General features: G+C 37.8%; 1 protein-coding gene and 1 long non-coding RNA gene across 2 annotated transcripts; both read left to right on the forward strand.

Annotated features, from left to right (window-relative positions):
• Positions 1–2,721: 2,721 nt before the first annotated feature.
• slc6a4b (solute carrier family 6 member 4b) lies at positions 2,722–9,514 on the forward strand. Its single transcript, XM_034871972.1, has 13 exons — positions 2,722–3,007; positions 3,952–4,086; positions 4,281–4,500; positions 4,651–4,789; positions 4,901–5,035; positions 6,293–6,396; positions 7,453–7,580; positions 7,682–7,794; positions 7,983–8,114; positions 8,292–8,391; positions 8,507–8,607; positions 9,161–9,328; positions 9,412–9,514. Exons 1-13 carry the CDS (start codon positions 2,782–2,784, stop codon positions 9,490–9,492), a joined length of 1,782 nt encoding a protein of 593 aa, XP_034727863.1. The 5' UTR covers positions 2,722–2,781; the 3' UTR covers positions 9,493–9,514.
• Positions 9,515–14,397: 4,883 nt separating this feature from the next.
• Positions 14,398–15,669, forward strand: LOC117944917. The gene is made up of 2 exons (XR_004656695.1): positions 14,398–14,618; positions 14,798–15,669. It is a non-coding gene; the product is annotated as an uncharacterized LOC117944917 (long non-coding RNA).
• Positions 15,670–16,425: the final 756 nt, after the last annotated feature.

The following is a 16,425-nucleotide window of genomic DNA, read 5'->3' on the forward strand; positions in this document are numbered from 1 at the left end:
AACAAGGAGCCCTCTTTCTGCTTCTTACTGAAAATGCTTTGGTCCCAATTTGGTCCTCTATTTTCTTCACACGTATCTTCTTCAACCAAGGATTCCCTTGCTGGGATGACTCACAACTTGCAGCGGCTTTAGCTAATGTGAGGTAACGGCATTCCTTGTCAGATGCCATACCAGCAGGACTTCTGCCTGAGTAAATAGCACACCAGAGCGCCTCTTTGGCTTGCCTTTGCTTACTTGTCAATAGTAAAAAACAGTACTATTTTTATGTGTTAGTAAATTCATTACTCACAAACAACAACATTTATTTAAAGTAAAGAGTGAAATGGATTATCAGCAGAAACATAGACACGTCTATGTGGACTGATGTTGTCACATTTACGCAGATAATAATAATAATAATAATAAATTGAATTTGTATTTGTATTTCCCGAGCTCAAAGTCGCTTAACAGAGTAGAGACAGTTATTAAAAAAAAAAAAAAAACTAAGGATAGGCAGATCAGAAAAACTTCAGTGAAGAGGAAAGTTTCATATGTGCACTTCTACGTGCTAAGGAGACAATGAAGATAAGAAGAGTTTACAAGGGAGCCAGCAGAAAACAATTCAAATCAAATCCTACATTTGAGAAATAACAGTGCTGTGTCATGCCAACGTCTGTTTGTCTGTCAGCGAAGAGGGGCAACATGCACATGTCCATGTGTGATTAGACTCGACATGCTCTAACAAGCACCAGGTCAGGCAATAGAGGCTCCTGTCAGTCTGATGTTCTTCTGCCCATGTGTGCCAATGCAGATTGACAGGATTGTATGTTAGAGAAGGCCAGTGCTGTATGGTTTGTTGTTATGTTGTTATGCTTTTGACCCTCAGGGGCTACCACACTTCGGCTGAGCAACCACAGCCCTTTTCCTCTGGCTGATTGTTTACTCTTCCTAGTCCTAACTCTGGCAAAGAGAAGACATCTGGAGAAAATTTCTGGAGACCTGTGCAAAAAAAGTCTATGCATTTTTCTATTGTTAACAGTTCACCATTTCTCAGCTTCAGGTAATGCAGCCAGACAATAAATCATTCTTAGTAAATGACTATTTGTGATGGCACTGGATGTCAATTGTCCTATCTCTGTGTCATATCCATTTCCTAAAGTAACTTCATTTGATGCACTCTCTCCTGCGTGACTGCCGCTCCCAGAATATCCTGTTAGCAGCCTTTTCAATGTGCTCACTGCTAAAAGCGATGGATTTGATTACGTCTTTCTATTAGGTTTTTTTTCTAATTAGTGCAGTTGAGCTGCTGTGATTCTCTACTACTGTCTTCACCAAACGATATTAACAAAGGATCTCAGAAAGGCAAGATGGCTCAAGGTGCTATTACAGCTTTCAATGTCAAACCTTTGGAAGTGCCTGCTTATTGGTTTGACCATTTTACCAATTTAACTTTTTCTTTATCTTTGACCCACCTGTTTATTGCCTTTACATTGTTTTATTTATTTTATCTATAATGTATTTATTACTTCTATAATATATATATATATATATATATATATATATATATATATATATATATATATATATATATATATATATATAGTCTTTTTTCATGTAGAAAAAGATCATGTTAGAACGCTTTAGGACAGCTAAATATGTCGTTGTTTTCGCAACTGCTGTTTTCAAATCATGAACTTTGAACCGCAGCTTTTAAGCCCACATGGAAGAGAAATCTTACAAATGCTCAGACATATTTACATTTCCACGACTGGGCAACTCCATCTGCTGGTGAAGATCATGTGATACGATTGAAAGCCCCAGGACAACCACCAAATGGACCTTGAGGTGGGATTGCTTCCTTTACTGTAATCACTGTTTTTCATATATTGTTAAAATGGTATCATAACTCATGTTGTTCAAAAGAATATGTTCTGGTGTATATATAGGCCACTGTGATTTTGTGAAGACAGAGCTCTACGTATGCATCATTGGTATTGGAGGATGATAAACAGCAGACATAAATCTTGATAACCATAACTGTCAAATCAGTATTTACTCATTTCTGGGCAACCTGTTGCTTAAACAGAATAAATACATATATTTTAAGAGCGCTAATTTATTAAGCTCACGTTTAGAAGCTTTAACACAACATTGGCCAGTGTTTTTTTTTACATGTTGTTGGATTATTAGAACTCAAATAGACTTAAAATGTCTAATTTTCCATTGAAAAGTGTGGCCTGAAACCTCATGGAAAATGATACATTCAAAGCCTCTATCTAAATACTGGAATATCCAATTCAAAAATCGGGTGTTGTTATGTGTGAATGTGATTTGCAACATAAAGTTGATTTAAGCAAAAGGTAACCGTGGTGAGCTCTGCCTGTCACATCATTGCCAGTAAAGGGAGGTGATCTAAAAACCATTAAGATCAGCATTTTATTTTTTGGAAATCTTGTCGCTGTTAAATTGGAATGAAATAGAATATAGCTAAAAACACAATTCATTAATTATTTAATGGAAAAATGAACTAAAAGTAAGCAGAGGTGCAGTCCTGTCAGTTTAAGCTTAACACGTACATCTTATTGTTCAGCAATAACACATAGGACCTCTAAATCAGCTTGAACTTTTTTGGTTGAAAGTGTGTGCCATCAGTAAACACTTCTGTGATCTCTCTCCACTAACAGGTATCCCCAAGTGTCCGCTGCAGCTCCAACAACTCCTCCCACTCCTCCCTGTCATCACCACAGGAGAAACATCCTCCTCTCTGTGGAGCTGCTCCTCTGACTGCCTTTCCACAGTCCGATGCCCCGACAGGACTCAGCAGCCATGGCCGGCAGTCTGACCCACCAAGGCTCCCCGAGCCCCGGCTACAGCTCCAACAACGCGGCCCCGGTGCCGGTCATCACACAGACGGACTCAAGGGACAAATGGAGCAAAAAGATGGATTTTCTCTTGTCTGTCATTGGCTTTGCGGTGGACCTGGGAAATGTTTGGAGATTTCCGTACGTATGTTATCAAAACGGTGGCGGTAAGTAGTTTAGAGATTTTAAACCAGGCCAATCCAGCTTCATTTCATACATTAGGATTTGTGTAACTTGACGTCTAACGTAAGAAGCCACTTTGCAAACACTTTTCAATCGATTCAATCTCTCTGGCTTTGAATTATTCAAAGGACAGGCTGAAGCTTTGCATCTGGCAGCAGAAACTGTCCATGGTGCTGAAGCGCATCTGTCGCCTTCTCGACAATAAAAAGTTTTTTTAAACACTTTTCCTAAGACATAGCCTGTGTCTAGCCTACTTTTCTTTGGTCCCTTTTCAAACATTTGGTTTTTGCAATACATGAGATTTGAAAATTCAAACGGTTTTTAACGCTTTATTTCCAGTTTTTTGTTAATACCCTTTTTATCTGATTGGATCAGACATTACGTTTTTTTGTTTGGAAAAGGTTTTCCTTTTAGTTCTACTTTAACATCGGCAACTACGTTCGGTTACATTACAGCAGCCAATCCGGTTGTAAAGCAAGGCAAGTTTAATTACACACACACCCTCCAACATGGAAATTCAAAGCGACGCAGACTAGACATAAAACGGTATTTAGACAAGATTTAAAATACAAGTAAAATCACATAAAAAGATTGGAAAAGCATTAAGATAAAGAAGATTTAAAAAAAAATATTTAAAAAAGATTTTGTGTGTGAATATCCATGTTTAAATAAAGATTTTGAGTCTTGTAAATCCGTAGTCATCCCCAAACATGCCCTGCAGCTTAATTAGCTGACATAAAAATGAAGCCAATGAGAAGTCAGTTTTTTTCAAATTTCCATTTATTTCGTAATTTTGTAATTCTTAAGTCCTCATTCTTGACTTCATAAATGCCCTCACCTTGTCATTACACACCAGACAGACAAACAGTCATCCAGACCTTCATATAAAAACCCTACATAACATGTACCCCCGTGCATCTCTGTGCAGGTGCTTTCCTTATTCCCTACATTTTGATGGCCATCTTCGGTGGTGTGCCACTCTTTTACATGGAGCTGGCACTTGGACAGTTCCACAGAACCGGAGCCATATCCATATGGAAACACATCTGTCCCATTTTCAAAGGTGAGGCCTCACACTGCGCTGCTCAACAGAAGACATTCAGATAGTTACCTTGGTAATCTGTGACACAGTGATAGGGTTTTCACATGAATCTTCTATCTCTATGTTGTTCAAAAGTAATTTGATCCCTGCAAACGTGTCCCCCAGTGAATCATTAGAGAGACTTTCACAGGTGACTTCCTCCTCTTCTGTTTCAGGTATAGGATATGCCATTTGTATCATCGCCCTGTATGTGTCCTTCTACTACAATACCATCATTGCCTGGGCCCTCTTCTACTTCTACTCCTCTTTCTCAACCATCTTGCCTTGGACAAACTGCGACAATGTGTGGAACACCCCCGACTGCACCAACTATTTTGGCATTGACAACGTCACCTGGACGAATTCCTCAAAGTCTCCGGCAGAGGAATTTTACACGTAAGTGCATGTAAGTGTGAGTAACAAAAACCACATGTATAAATAGCTTTTACAGTAATACTCTACACAAACATTGACGGCTAGGGATGTAATACGGGAAATGTTGTCTTGCATGCTGAAACTCTGGATGTATGTGTTTTATGATTACAGGAGGAATGTCCTTGAGATCCACAAGTCATCAGGGCTGAGAAACGTTGGGGGTGTTCGCTGGCAGCTGATGCTCTGCCTTTTTCTCATTTTCACCATTGTATACTTCAGCCTCTGGAAGGGCGTGAAGACTTCAGGGAAGGTAACACATTGCAGTTGCTTCATTACCATCACAGTGTAGAATATAACGTGTGTCTTCCTTACTTTAATCATACTTCCATGATCTCTAATTTACCTCTTTCTTCCACACCAGGTTGTGTGGGTGACCGCCACCTTGCCCTACATAGTGCTTTTCATCCTGCTAATTCGAGGCGCCACTCTGCCAGGAGCCTGGAGAGGTGTGGTGTTTTACCTGAAACCCCAGTGGGGGAAGCTGCTGGAGACCAGTGTGAGTTGTTCAAAGTTGGCCAGTCAGCTGGTTTGTCAGAAAAGGTTACAATTCACTCTTCTCTAAAGAGGAAAGCATGGTCACACATCATATGTTTGGTCCCTTGAGAATTGTGTAGTCTTAATTAAAAAGATCCATATCAAAGCATAAGAAAGAAGAAAGAAGATGAAGACAGACAAGCTTAATTACATAAATACATGCAGATAATAAACTGAGGAATCTCAGTTTGCCCCAGGTAATGTGGCATCACTACATGCTGGTTTAACATCAAAGAAATGTTGCTTTGTAGTGTGTATGATATTTTATTCCGTGTGTTTAATTTGACCTATTATTTTTTATTTTTTTATTTTTATTTTTTTCGACAGATGTGGACATTCAAAGCATTTATTCATCCACAGATATAATCTCTTTTGTCCAGAGAAGTTTGTGTATTGGTTTATGAAAAACAAAAATGTACTAATGTGCTCAATTTTACTGTGTATAACTTCCTAAAAGGACTTTCACTCTGGGCAAGAACAGATCATATGTCTAAGTTGTGTTTCTCCACTGTCTTGCCAACATTTAGGGGTTCCTGATTTGTATTTAACTTGTTGCACTGGTGTAATAATACATCTAGATCATCTAAGCATGAGAGGCAGTAGTTTAATATATACCTCCATTCCTTTCGAGACAAATCCATGAGAATCTGCCTATGTATGTTTTTCATTTAGATCTATGAAACATCCTAATTTTCCTCTCCAGCTCACTGCGGTTGTTTGCTGAACATGTGTGAGTGCTTTGGTTGGAAGAGAATATGGATGAGACTAAATGAGATGCATAAATAAGCCACAGAGCAGGATAATAAGATGCATAATTGGTTTAGATTTTCTGCCCATTAACAAAGGCCTCCCTTTCTGTCTCCCTCACCAATATCCAACGCTGCACTCTTCTTTTTAATGCCGAATGCGTGCAGCTCTTTAGATCTCCCTGCGTACAGCTGTGCGACAACTAGATTTATACACGACTGACACCACACCTCTATTGCATGGCAAATTATATAAAAGGATCAGAACACACAAATAAAAAGGGGAATTTGAAGATATTTATTTCATTTGGAGGGTGACTTAAATCGCTAAAAGTAAAGACAGGGCAGAAACTGAATCGAATCTGTGTACAAAATACTCGGTTTGCATGCTGATAAATTCAATAGCAACCTAAAGCATCCTAGAACGTGGAGTCTTAGAAAGTGTAATGTCTGTAATGTTCTGTCTCTTCTAGGTTTGGGTGGATGCTGCTGCTCAGATATTCTTCTCATTGGGGCCCGGGTTTGGGGTTCTCCTGGCCCTCTCCAGCTACAACCCTTTCACAAATAACTGCTATCGGTAAGGGCTAAGCTTTAATGTAGACCCCCCCCCACCCCCAAACGCTAAGTCATGTGGACGTACATTTGTGGTTTGAACACAGTTTAATAACCTGCTGTTGGATTTAATGATTGAGTTTAATAACTTAAGTGCACAGTACATGGTCAGAACTTTAAGAGCAGCTGTGGGATTTATGATCATGCACTAAATGAGACAGTGTGGTCGAGACATTGTTATTAGAGACATGAGTGGTAAATACTACATGCTGGTTATAAATGCCATGCTGTACACAGCAGATTAAACTGTACAACATGACTAACAGTGGGTGAGTGTCTGATGTGATTAGTAGAGCAGAGTGGCATTGGAAGGAATACACGGATCATGAACCAATGCTGCCGTTTCCTGAACCATCAAACATATTTCAAACACACACACACCGACACCCACACACACACCCACACACACACACACATATATACATATATTTCCAGACCCATTCCAGATTTAGCTTTTCAATTTAGTTTTTGATTGAAAAAATATAGTGTGCATGCATTATTTGCCATTCAATTGTCTTCTTTAACATTGGAAAAGTAAATTCCAATTGCAAAATACCTGGCAAACCAATTCTGGCTCAAAACATTAATTAAAAAAAAATACTAACCGGAAGTCCTTTTTGGAGCGTGAGTTGTAAAGCTGATGTTTATTTATTTATTTAAAACACTTAATGATGAATATGAATGAATAATGCTGTCAAGGCTGCCTGCAAATGGAAGATTTTCCATTACTAAAAGCCTTCTGCTGATTGACGCTTGTTTATTAATCCAATGACAGGTCTCTAATGAACACACAGCAAAAATCCTTCAGTAGGGTAGCGTTGTGAGATGGCTAGTTGCTAGCCAGGAGCAGCATCATGTGTCAGACACAAAGCTGAAAAGAAACTATAAAGGACCTCATCAAACAAAGGTCAGAAGGGTTTCAGCTCAGACAGCAAGAAAGATTTGGTTTAAAGAAGGATTTTATGAATGACGATTATTATGCTGCATATCCATGAACAGGATTTCATTTCTTCCTCAACAGTGACGCCATTGTGACAAGTTTGGTGAACTGTCTGACCAGCTTCGTGTCAGGGTTTGTGATCTTCACGGTGCTGGGCTACATGGCAGAGATGAGGAAGGTGGAGGTGGAGGATGTAGCCAAGGATAAAGGTCAGCAAATTAGTTTCATATTTAAAATCATGGGAAGACTCTTGGTTATGAATCAAATGCTTGCCCTAATCTCTTCACCATCAATATTGTCATGCTTTCAGGGCCAAGTTTACTCTTCATAACATACCCAGAAGCCATTGCAAACATGATGGGCTCAACCTTTTTTGCAATCATCTTTTTTGTGATGATGATTACGCTGGGACTGGACAGCACGGTAAGAACTGAGAACTTTGGATGTACATGGTGTCCACACGGTCACTTTATGTACAGTATAGCAGAAAACTATTCAGCTGTATGCAATGGTGTTGTGATGACATTAATTGAATGGCTTTAATATCGCTACAATATAATAACGTATAGTTTAAACTTTCTCACAATAACAGCGCTCTCTGTGTGTTTCAGTTTGGTGGGCTGGAGGCGATCATCACTGCTGTGTTGGACGAATACCCAGATCATCTTGCCCACAGACGTGAACTTTTTGTTCTGGGCTTGGTAGTTGTCTGCTTTTTGGGCTCTCTAAGCACTCTTACAAATGTAAGTTCTTCACATTTTAAATTAGTTGAACCAAAGAGAACAACCCCTTGTGATTTCAATCAATCAGATTTACAGTAAGGTTTGGGTGGTTCTGGATACATTGTAGTGAATTAAAAAGTGACATTTGCAGTTTGATGATGGATTATGTAAACAGTCAGTGTTCAATGTTATTGACAGGGTGGTGCCTATGTGGTGAAACTGCTGGAGGAATTCGGAGTAGGATGCTCCATTATTGCTGTGGGTTTCCTTGAGGTCATTGCGGTCTCCTGGTTCTACGGTAAACAAGAGATTATTATCAGCTGACTGGTTTTCAGTGTCCCTCAATAATCAAATGCATTGTTAGCGGGTTAAAAACAAATAGCTGCATTGCATGTTCATTTTGTTGCTTTCAGGCATCAAAAGATTTAGCAATGACATTGAGTCCATGCTGGGCAAATCTCCAGGATTATTCTGGAAGGTGTGCTGGGTTGCCATCAGTCCAGCATTTCTAGCGGTAAGATATGAAATATTCTGAACCTTACAACAAGTGGAGCTTAATATCCATAATGCCAACAATTACTGAGATTAAATAAAAAGACAATATAAGTAATATCCAACCTGTAGTCCTTAAATAAGATCAAATAAGCATCATTTACTTAAGTCATCCAGAGACCAATGGACAAAAAATGGACCAGGACAAAACAAGCTCTGTGTAACATTAAAAGACTACTGGACCAATAGCCTTTGAAGACATAACAACTGACCCCCGCTCTGTAGATTAAACCCTCCTCTAAATAAAATATCTTTCTCAAGCTCAACCAAATGTCAATTTCCCTTCTTTACATATAGTTTAATATCATTATCTCTTATTTAAAACCATCTCTCTGGTTGTCTTCCTGTTGAAATTTTGCCTTATTACACTATCAAAACATCCCATTTTTCTTTGACATTGTGCGGAAGTGTGATAGATATATTATCTTTCCCCAATCCTATGTTTGAATACAAAAGTTACATTTACATATGAAAATATTAAATATGGAAATGTTATGTATCCCATCTCTTCTCAGTATATTATAGTGAGCTCCTTGCTGAAAGCACCGCCCCTCACACTGTTCGACTATAAGTACCCTGACTGGAGCATCACAGTGGGATACATGATTGGCTTCTCATCCTTCATGTGGATCCCCATCTACATGGTCTACAAGCTGGTGTGGACCCCAGGATCTCTCAAACAGGTCAGTGTGCAAAATGCTGAAAACATGAACTGCTCTGACACATTTTCCTTTTCTTTAACTTCTGACTGTCTGGTTTTCCACAGAGGTTGGCGGTTTGTCTCAGACCAGAGAGGACCATACCAGACATCCACGCTGACAACCTCAACATGGTTATTGTGCCATAGAAAGGAAAACACCTTAACACAAGAAGAAGAAAAAAAAGTGTAGTTTCTATTCAAACCACAGTTTTAAGTTATTATTTGTGACTGAACCAGAAAATCTGACATCGTGACTGTTACCTGCTGATGATGTCCAACATGTCAACTTTCACTGCGCATGTACACTCTGTAAAATGGTAAATGCTGCTAAACTCATAATTTAGGAGGAACTGAGATAGCAATACTCATACCTTACTGTAGTAGCTTCACCTGCCATCTTCAATTGTTGCATTTGTGCGGTTGTAGAAGTCAGTAGCGATTACTTAAACTTAATGTTCTGCTTTTCCCCTTAATCAGCTTAATCAGCTCAGAACAATATGCCAAGGAAAATAAAAACATGTATTTCCATATGTAACATTCAGCACATTATTGTCATTGCATGGGGCCATTTTCTCTTGTTAAGTTGCATATCTTTTGTTGTTTGTGAAAGTTAGATGAGACAATGGAAGTGTTGCACTTTGAGCAACAGTGAGGTTAGTACAGTTTTGGCAGCAGTGTTTTGCATGTAATTTCATGTAATATTAAACTGTATTCAGTGGGCTGTTTATAATCTCAGTCGACAACATACTCTACAGTTTTTTATCTAATGTTTTTCTTACCTGCTCTGACGTATTTTTGTGCCATTTTGAACAGATGCATGTTTTTGGTGGACCTAATTCTAAGCACTTATTTTAGCTGGACAGAAAGGTGAGAGAGATTAAATAGGACCATTTCTAAATCAGTTTGACAGTAAATTACAGGCCCTCCTTTATTTTTTTGCCAATGATGTATTTCATATTTATATAGTAGTAGTCTGTAATACAGTGCTTGTATAGGATTTCACACCAGCTGCTGGATATGTCTTCTAAGTGTGTTGTTTTCGATTTGTATCATAGAACGCAGAACCTATGTACTACATGGAGATACAGTACAATATGTACAGTTGGACTATGTACAACTGTAAATATATTGGTTCTTTATATTTAAAATAAATTTTGATCTTCATCTGGAGGCCTTCATTTAAGTACAGATAGCCTGTTTGCCTTAATCTACCTAAATAATACACTGTATGTACAAGCATTGTAAAGGTTCTATTAATATTGTGCCTCTCCATTGGTTTTATTCTCTAATTTAAGACTGATCAAATACTTTCTTGCAGATACACAGCATATCTCTTGTGTCTTTGTTACATGTTAAACTTATCTAAAAGCGCTTTATACTTTATTTATATTCACAGAATAATGTGATGAACAAGGTGATGATTGTTGTGTGATTTATGTCCTTTTCAACCTGGCTTATGTACTAGTTAGATCTGTATAAACTAATCATAGTGTATATTACATATTTCATCTTTGTGCTTCTTTTCGTTCCTGGAGGTTAAACATAAATATAAACAAACAAAGCAAACACCATTTAGAAAAATTCCACTATCTGTATTATGTTAAAACTAAGACTTAACGCACTCAACTCACATTGAAACTTAAAAAACTGGGTGCTGGATCCTTAATGTGGATAACAATATAATATTGCATCTAAAGTCTTTGTAATGGTTGGCAATGAAAAAACTATTAATTGTAGTCCTGTTCAAAGTACCGTTATATATAGTAATATGTATATTACAAAAGGCACTGTATTTTTTACTGAATTGGACATGTATAGCAGGCCACATATGAGATGATTTGTTCATGTAAATCTCCATATGGTGATCTACAGGTCTTTGTAATGGCTGTTGGCGGTTACTGCTCACCTCTATTAGATATTCTAATTAACAAGCTAATTTACAATATCCAGGATCCATCAACATACAAGGGAATAGAGCTGCCTACACACACACACACACACACACATATATACACACAATTCAGAGCTTTACTTATTCAACTGATCTTTATAACCAGGCCCAATCACTTTAAGGGCAATAGGAATGAAAGTATAGCAGAGTAGAAAGTGCTTTGGAACACATGATTCCCCATTGAGCTGCTGGTTGATGGACGTGCAGATCAAAGCCCTTTTGTGTCACTGAGTGTCCATTGAAGTAGAGAACAGGCAAGCGCAGGAGACATGTAAAAAAGACACTGCTAAGTAGATGTTTTTTTCTTTAACTGACAAGAACAGGTCGACAGGCAGTATTAAAGGAGAATTCCTGTCGATTCCAACATGAAGCTCTGTTGTTTGTAAATTTGGAGTGCTATCAGTAGAGAAAAACTAAACCAATCGGTGCTGCCTACACCGTGTTATCCTCCTACTAGAGTTAGTAGTCCAACAGGCTTAAACAGGGCATGTTTTGATCGTGTTTTTAGCCTCTAACCATGTTCAAAATTTCATTAAAAGTGCCTGCCCATGTGCAGTGATTCCTTCTGAGGGCACACAATGAATCTGACTGCAGTAGATGTGAAAGAAATGCATGAAACTTGTGTTAATTCAGCTCTGTTTGGTTCCTGGGTTGATACTGCAAGGAGTGCTTTGGGACCCTCTACAAACTACAACACCAAAAAGAAGCGACTGTTATGACTCTGCTCCGTTTCAGCCAAAGCACCTCTGCTACATACGCAGCTCAAGACATATTGTGTAGGAGAGACAGGGATTTTGCACTCCTGTGAAATAAATTCCACTAACACAACAGAGCAGAAACCTGAATGTACAGGTATTACTTCTTCCTTTTTGTTGCATCAGGAATATATTTACAGGTCCTAACGTGGTTTTCTTTGGTTGCAATATTCTGTTACAGTAATAATGAGGGGCCACAAGAAAAAATATATTTATTAGCTGCCATATTGTTTACAGTACATCATGATGTATTTCCCCTTAGTATCTCTGGGTGTATTAGACTGATTTATGGCAATGCTGGATATTTGTATAATCATTGTATCAATGTGCTGATTTGTATGGCATTTCATTTGCTGGATTTTCTTGATTTTGTGATATTAAATTACTTATACTGTAATAGAAGATCTAATCAACATCGCCAACCAAAATTAGAAACACAGTGAAGAAGATGCTCATTAGTTCTCACATGCAACTTAGGAGTTTTGTAGGCCGGCCAAACCTGCAATAAACAGTCAGGGTAAACTAATTCACCTGAGTGTACTGTACACAGAAAGATGGAGGGTACATTTGATTTTAAATTAGCACTCTTTGTCCTCAACTAATCAGTTAGGACAAAGACTATTAAAGCCATAGTAGTGGCTCACTGCGGTGCTTTGAACAGGTTACTGTTGTGTCTAAGTTCAGTGTGCAGTATGTAGATGAAACAATCTTTTGAGTGTCATGATGTAATGACATGAACACATCAAGTAGTTTCACTGTGATTGTGTGAATGTAATGCTCTCGTACATGTGCAAATATTATGTTTATAACTAAAAAGAGTGCATTTCCTTAAGATAATTAAATGTCCCTTCCTGACTTAGGTCATAGCATAAAAAACAGTTTCATTCAGTGTAATGCCTTTGGCAGCATATTTGAATTCATACTGTAATAAAAATATTTTCTTGTTTTTATCAATTTATCTATGAAGCCTCCTGTTTTAATTTCAGGCCACCGTGAGCGACATTTCCTAACATTCATTAAGCTTCCCTGGCATATAATTAAGAGGCATAAGTGTTTGGTGTGCACTCGTAAGTTCTATAGAGGATGAAGGTAAAGGCCATAAACATCAGTCATGCAGAGTAATTACATAAGGATATAACTGCAAGCAGCTTGACCTTTATTCGTCTTCATTGCTCTATGACATTTCAGAACTGGGGAAACATGATGGTGGCCTCCCACTTGTTTACTGGATACCAGTAAGAGATACACTTTGTATTTTCACACTCAAACTAGAAAGACCTGAAGCTTTGATTAGCCTGGAGCAATCAGGGCTGCACAAAGACCCAAACTCTTTACTTTCCAGCAGTTGAGGTGTGTAATTATTAATCTGGTAGAGCTAAAATGATTAATCAATTGTCAGAAAAGTACTAATTATATAAGTAACTTTTAAGCATAAATGTCAAAAAAATTCAATGGTTCAAGCTTCACAAAAGGGAATACTCGTGTTTCCTTAGTCTTCTATATCTTTGGGTTTTGGACTCCGTTTGATCCGTTACAAATTGTGTTGGGCATTTATAGATTTTATAATGTAGATTTAACGATTCATTGAGAATATAATCTGCAAGTAAATCACTAAAATGAGACATTATTTACAACCCTACAATCAAAGATGAGCAACCCTGTAGATATTTTTTCTGTTGATATCGTGAAAAGGGTTATTTTCATCATCAATCATTTGGTTCATAAAATGTCAAAGATGTCACAATAACAGTTTTCCAGTGCTGAAGGATTTCTTTTTGTCTGACTAACAGTCCCAAATCTCTAAATTTACTTCTAGTGGGCTTAGAATGACCTGCACATTTAAGAAAGCTGAACCAGTGGACTTTGGGCATTTAAAGAAAAGGATAAATTAGTACCATTTATTTTACAGTTCGCTAATTTCAGAATAATTTTCAAGGAAGTTTTCTGGAAATATACAATTTGGTACTGACTTTAGTAAATATAACAGTGTCCAATTGGTACGCTTCTAATTAATACATTCTTATTAATGTATCAACAAGTATACGTTTCAACAATCATACAGAATTTACCTCCAATCCAATCCAAATATATTTATAAATCACATTTAAAAACAACAAAAGTCAACTAAAGTGCTGTACCATCTGAGAACAACAACACATGTAGAATGCAGCATAGGCTACTTATTTGGGCAACTTCTTTTTTTTTTTTTATCTTTGATTGGCAAAATAAAGTGTTTCCAAAAATGACTTAAATATTTAACCTCTAAATCTCAAAATAGTTGTCAATTAACCTTCTGCCAGTTGACAAATCGATGAATCAACAATATAACCCAGCGGCTTTAGGACCCCGATCATACAGCGGAAGAAGAAACGCCTCACTGTCATCATCATCATCATCATCATCATCATCACCACCACCACCACCACCAACAGCATCCTCCACCGCTATGATGCTCCATCTCATCCCACAAGCTCTAATCATGTGTTTCAGTGTGCTAGTTGAGGGACAACCCGAGGACTTCAAACTGACCGAGAGAGCTTATGTTGTTCTACAGAAACAGAATTTAGGTGAGCATTGATGTCAGACTGTGGATGCAGTGTTGCTGACTGGCTCTTGTGGGGTGTTTATCGTTTTGTCTTTGCTGTAGAGTGACAAGTATTGGCTATGCATGAATTGAAATACTTAAAACCAGTAGCTAATCCTGTGTATCTGATGCTTTATTGGCGGTGTGTTTTCGTCGTCACAGTCACAATGGGGACGGTTCTCGCAGTCCTGCTGGTGCTAATGATCATCATGGCAGTCTGTGTCTACAAACCGCTGTCTCGTCGCTGAAACTGGCCCGAAACCTGCAGGAGAAAAGGACCGAGACAGAGCCTGTGTCCACCGGGAGCACCGAGGAGCTGCAGCCCCGGGGCCTCGGCCGGCTCCGGACTGGAGGGACCAGACTCGGGGGATGAACCGAGCTCTGCCACCACAGCTACCATCCACCCAGACTGCACAATTCACTAAGCCTTTAATCATATACAAGTTACTGGATGTTTGGACGCATCAGACGATCACACATATTTTGATTTTCTGTAATTCCTTTCTTAAATTTACATCTGTAAACAGTGGGGAACATGATCGATATAATGATTTGTCTAATTTACCTCTCAATAATCTGGGCTATTACATCTATTATTACTATTTAACTATTAATTAACTTCTACTATTTAAATGTATCACGTTTTCTTTGTATTTAATTATTTGAACTTTGCACCTGAAGGAAATGCTGTATTTGTATTTTCTTATTAAAAAACAAAACGTGGTCTATAAATTGTAGTTCTGCAACCATTAAATTCCTTTAAGTGGGATTATTATGTGAAAGAATTGGCACTGTTTAGATGTAAATCAAACAGTTTAACAGTTTCTTTTCTCTAAATGTGGAAATCTATTCTTCAGTTTTCTGAAATTAGCTGTAAACCTATTTGTTTTATTTATTTAGTGGATTGCTTGAAACATACTGACTTTAAATCAAAAAGTTGTAGATAGTTTTACTATGTTTACATTTAGGGCCAGGTTGTTGTTTTAGAAAATGAGAAGGCTTCTGTGCAGATTAAATCCAGTGACACCAAGAAATAACTCTTTTAATCTGCTTAATTAATCGACTTGATTTCCTCAAATAAAAGTCTATATAATTTTGTTCTGTGATTGATTATTAAGATGAAGATGGCCCATTTCCTGCTTTGTACTTTATATTGTGACTAGAAGCTCTACAAATAAACTGCCAAGAGACAACTAGGTTCATCGATCGTACGAAAGTAATACACAATAACAATTAAATGGAGGCGGTCATCACTGTATCAATTTAGTCATTGAAACTGGCTCCCATTCAAAATTTAAATTTAGACACCTACTATTATTAGAACTGATTCTTCAGTACACGGTGGCTCTGTATCCTGCATTATCCAATTGTCCAACACTACATGACCATGTCAATATGACCATATTTAGCAGCTATCCAAAACATAATGCTGTGTTGAAGAGGTTAACACTGACCCGACAACAAACATCATAGAAAAGTATGTAAGGTTGTCTACTCTGTTATCAGCTGCCTTGTAAATAAAGTACATGAGCAAAGTCACGTTTAGTCCTCAAGGAAATAAAGTGCTTTTATTTTACAAACATTTTGAAACAGACACATTTTCTTAAAATTTAAAAAAAAAAAAAAAAAAAAAAAAAAACTTGCAGCTGAAACGGTGCATTACAAAGAGCTGCATTTAATTAACCAAAGCTTGCCTTTTTAAATTGACTGTTCAGCAGTTTTGCAGAGTGGGATCTTTACGAAATAAGAAGAGCTTTAGCTGCAGCCCCTGAAAGTCGGACACAGCCACG

The sequence above is a fragment of the Etheostoma cragini genome, chromosome 5, assembly GCF_013103735.1.
Source record: "Etheostoma cragini isolate CJK2018 chromosome 5, CSU_Ecrag_1.0, whole genome shotgun sequence".
In the NCBI taxonomy this organism is placed as follows: Eukaryota; Metazoa; Chordata; class Actinopteri; order Perciformes; family Percidae; genus Etheostoma; species Etheostoma cragini.

Excerpts from the sequence above, each read along its gene's own strand:
- slc6a4b (XM_034871972.1), top strand. The coding sequence starts at position 2,782 with ATGCCCCGACAGGACTCAGCAGCCATGGCCGGCAGTCTGACCCACCAA. Across the intron at positions 5,036-6,292 it reads GGAAGCTGCTGGAGACCAGT|GTTTGGGTGGATGCTGCTGC; the intron begins GTGAGTTGTTCA and ends TGTCTCTTCTAG. Across the intron at positions 8,392-8,506 it reads TGCGGTCTCCTGGTTCTACG|GCATCAAAAGATTTAGCAAT; the intron begins GTAAACAAGAGA and ends TGTTGCTTTCAG.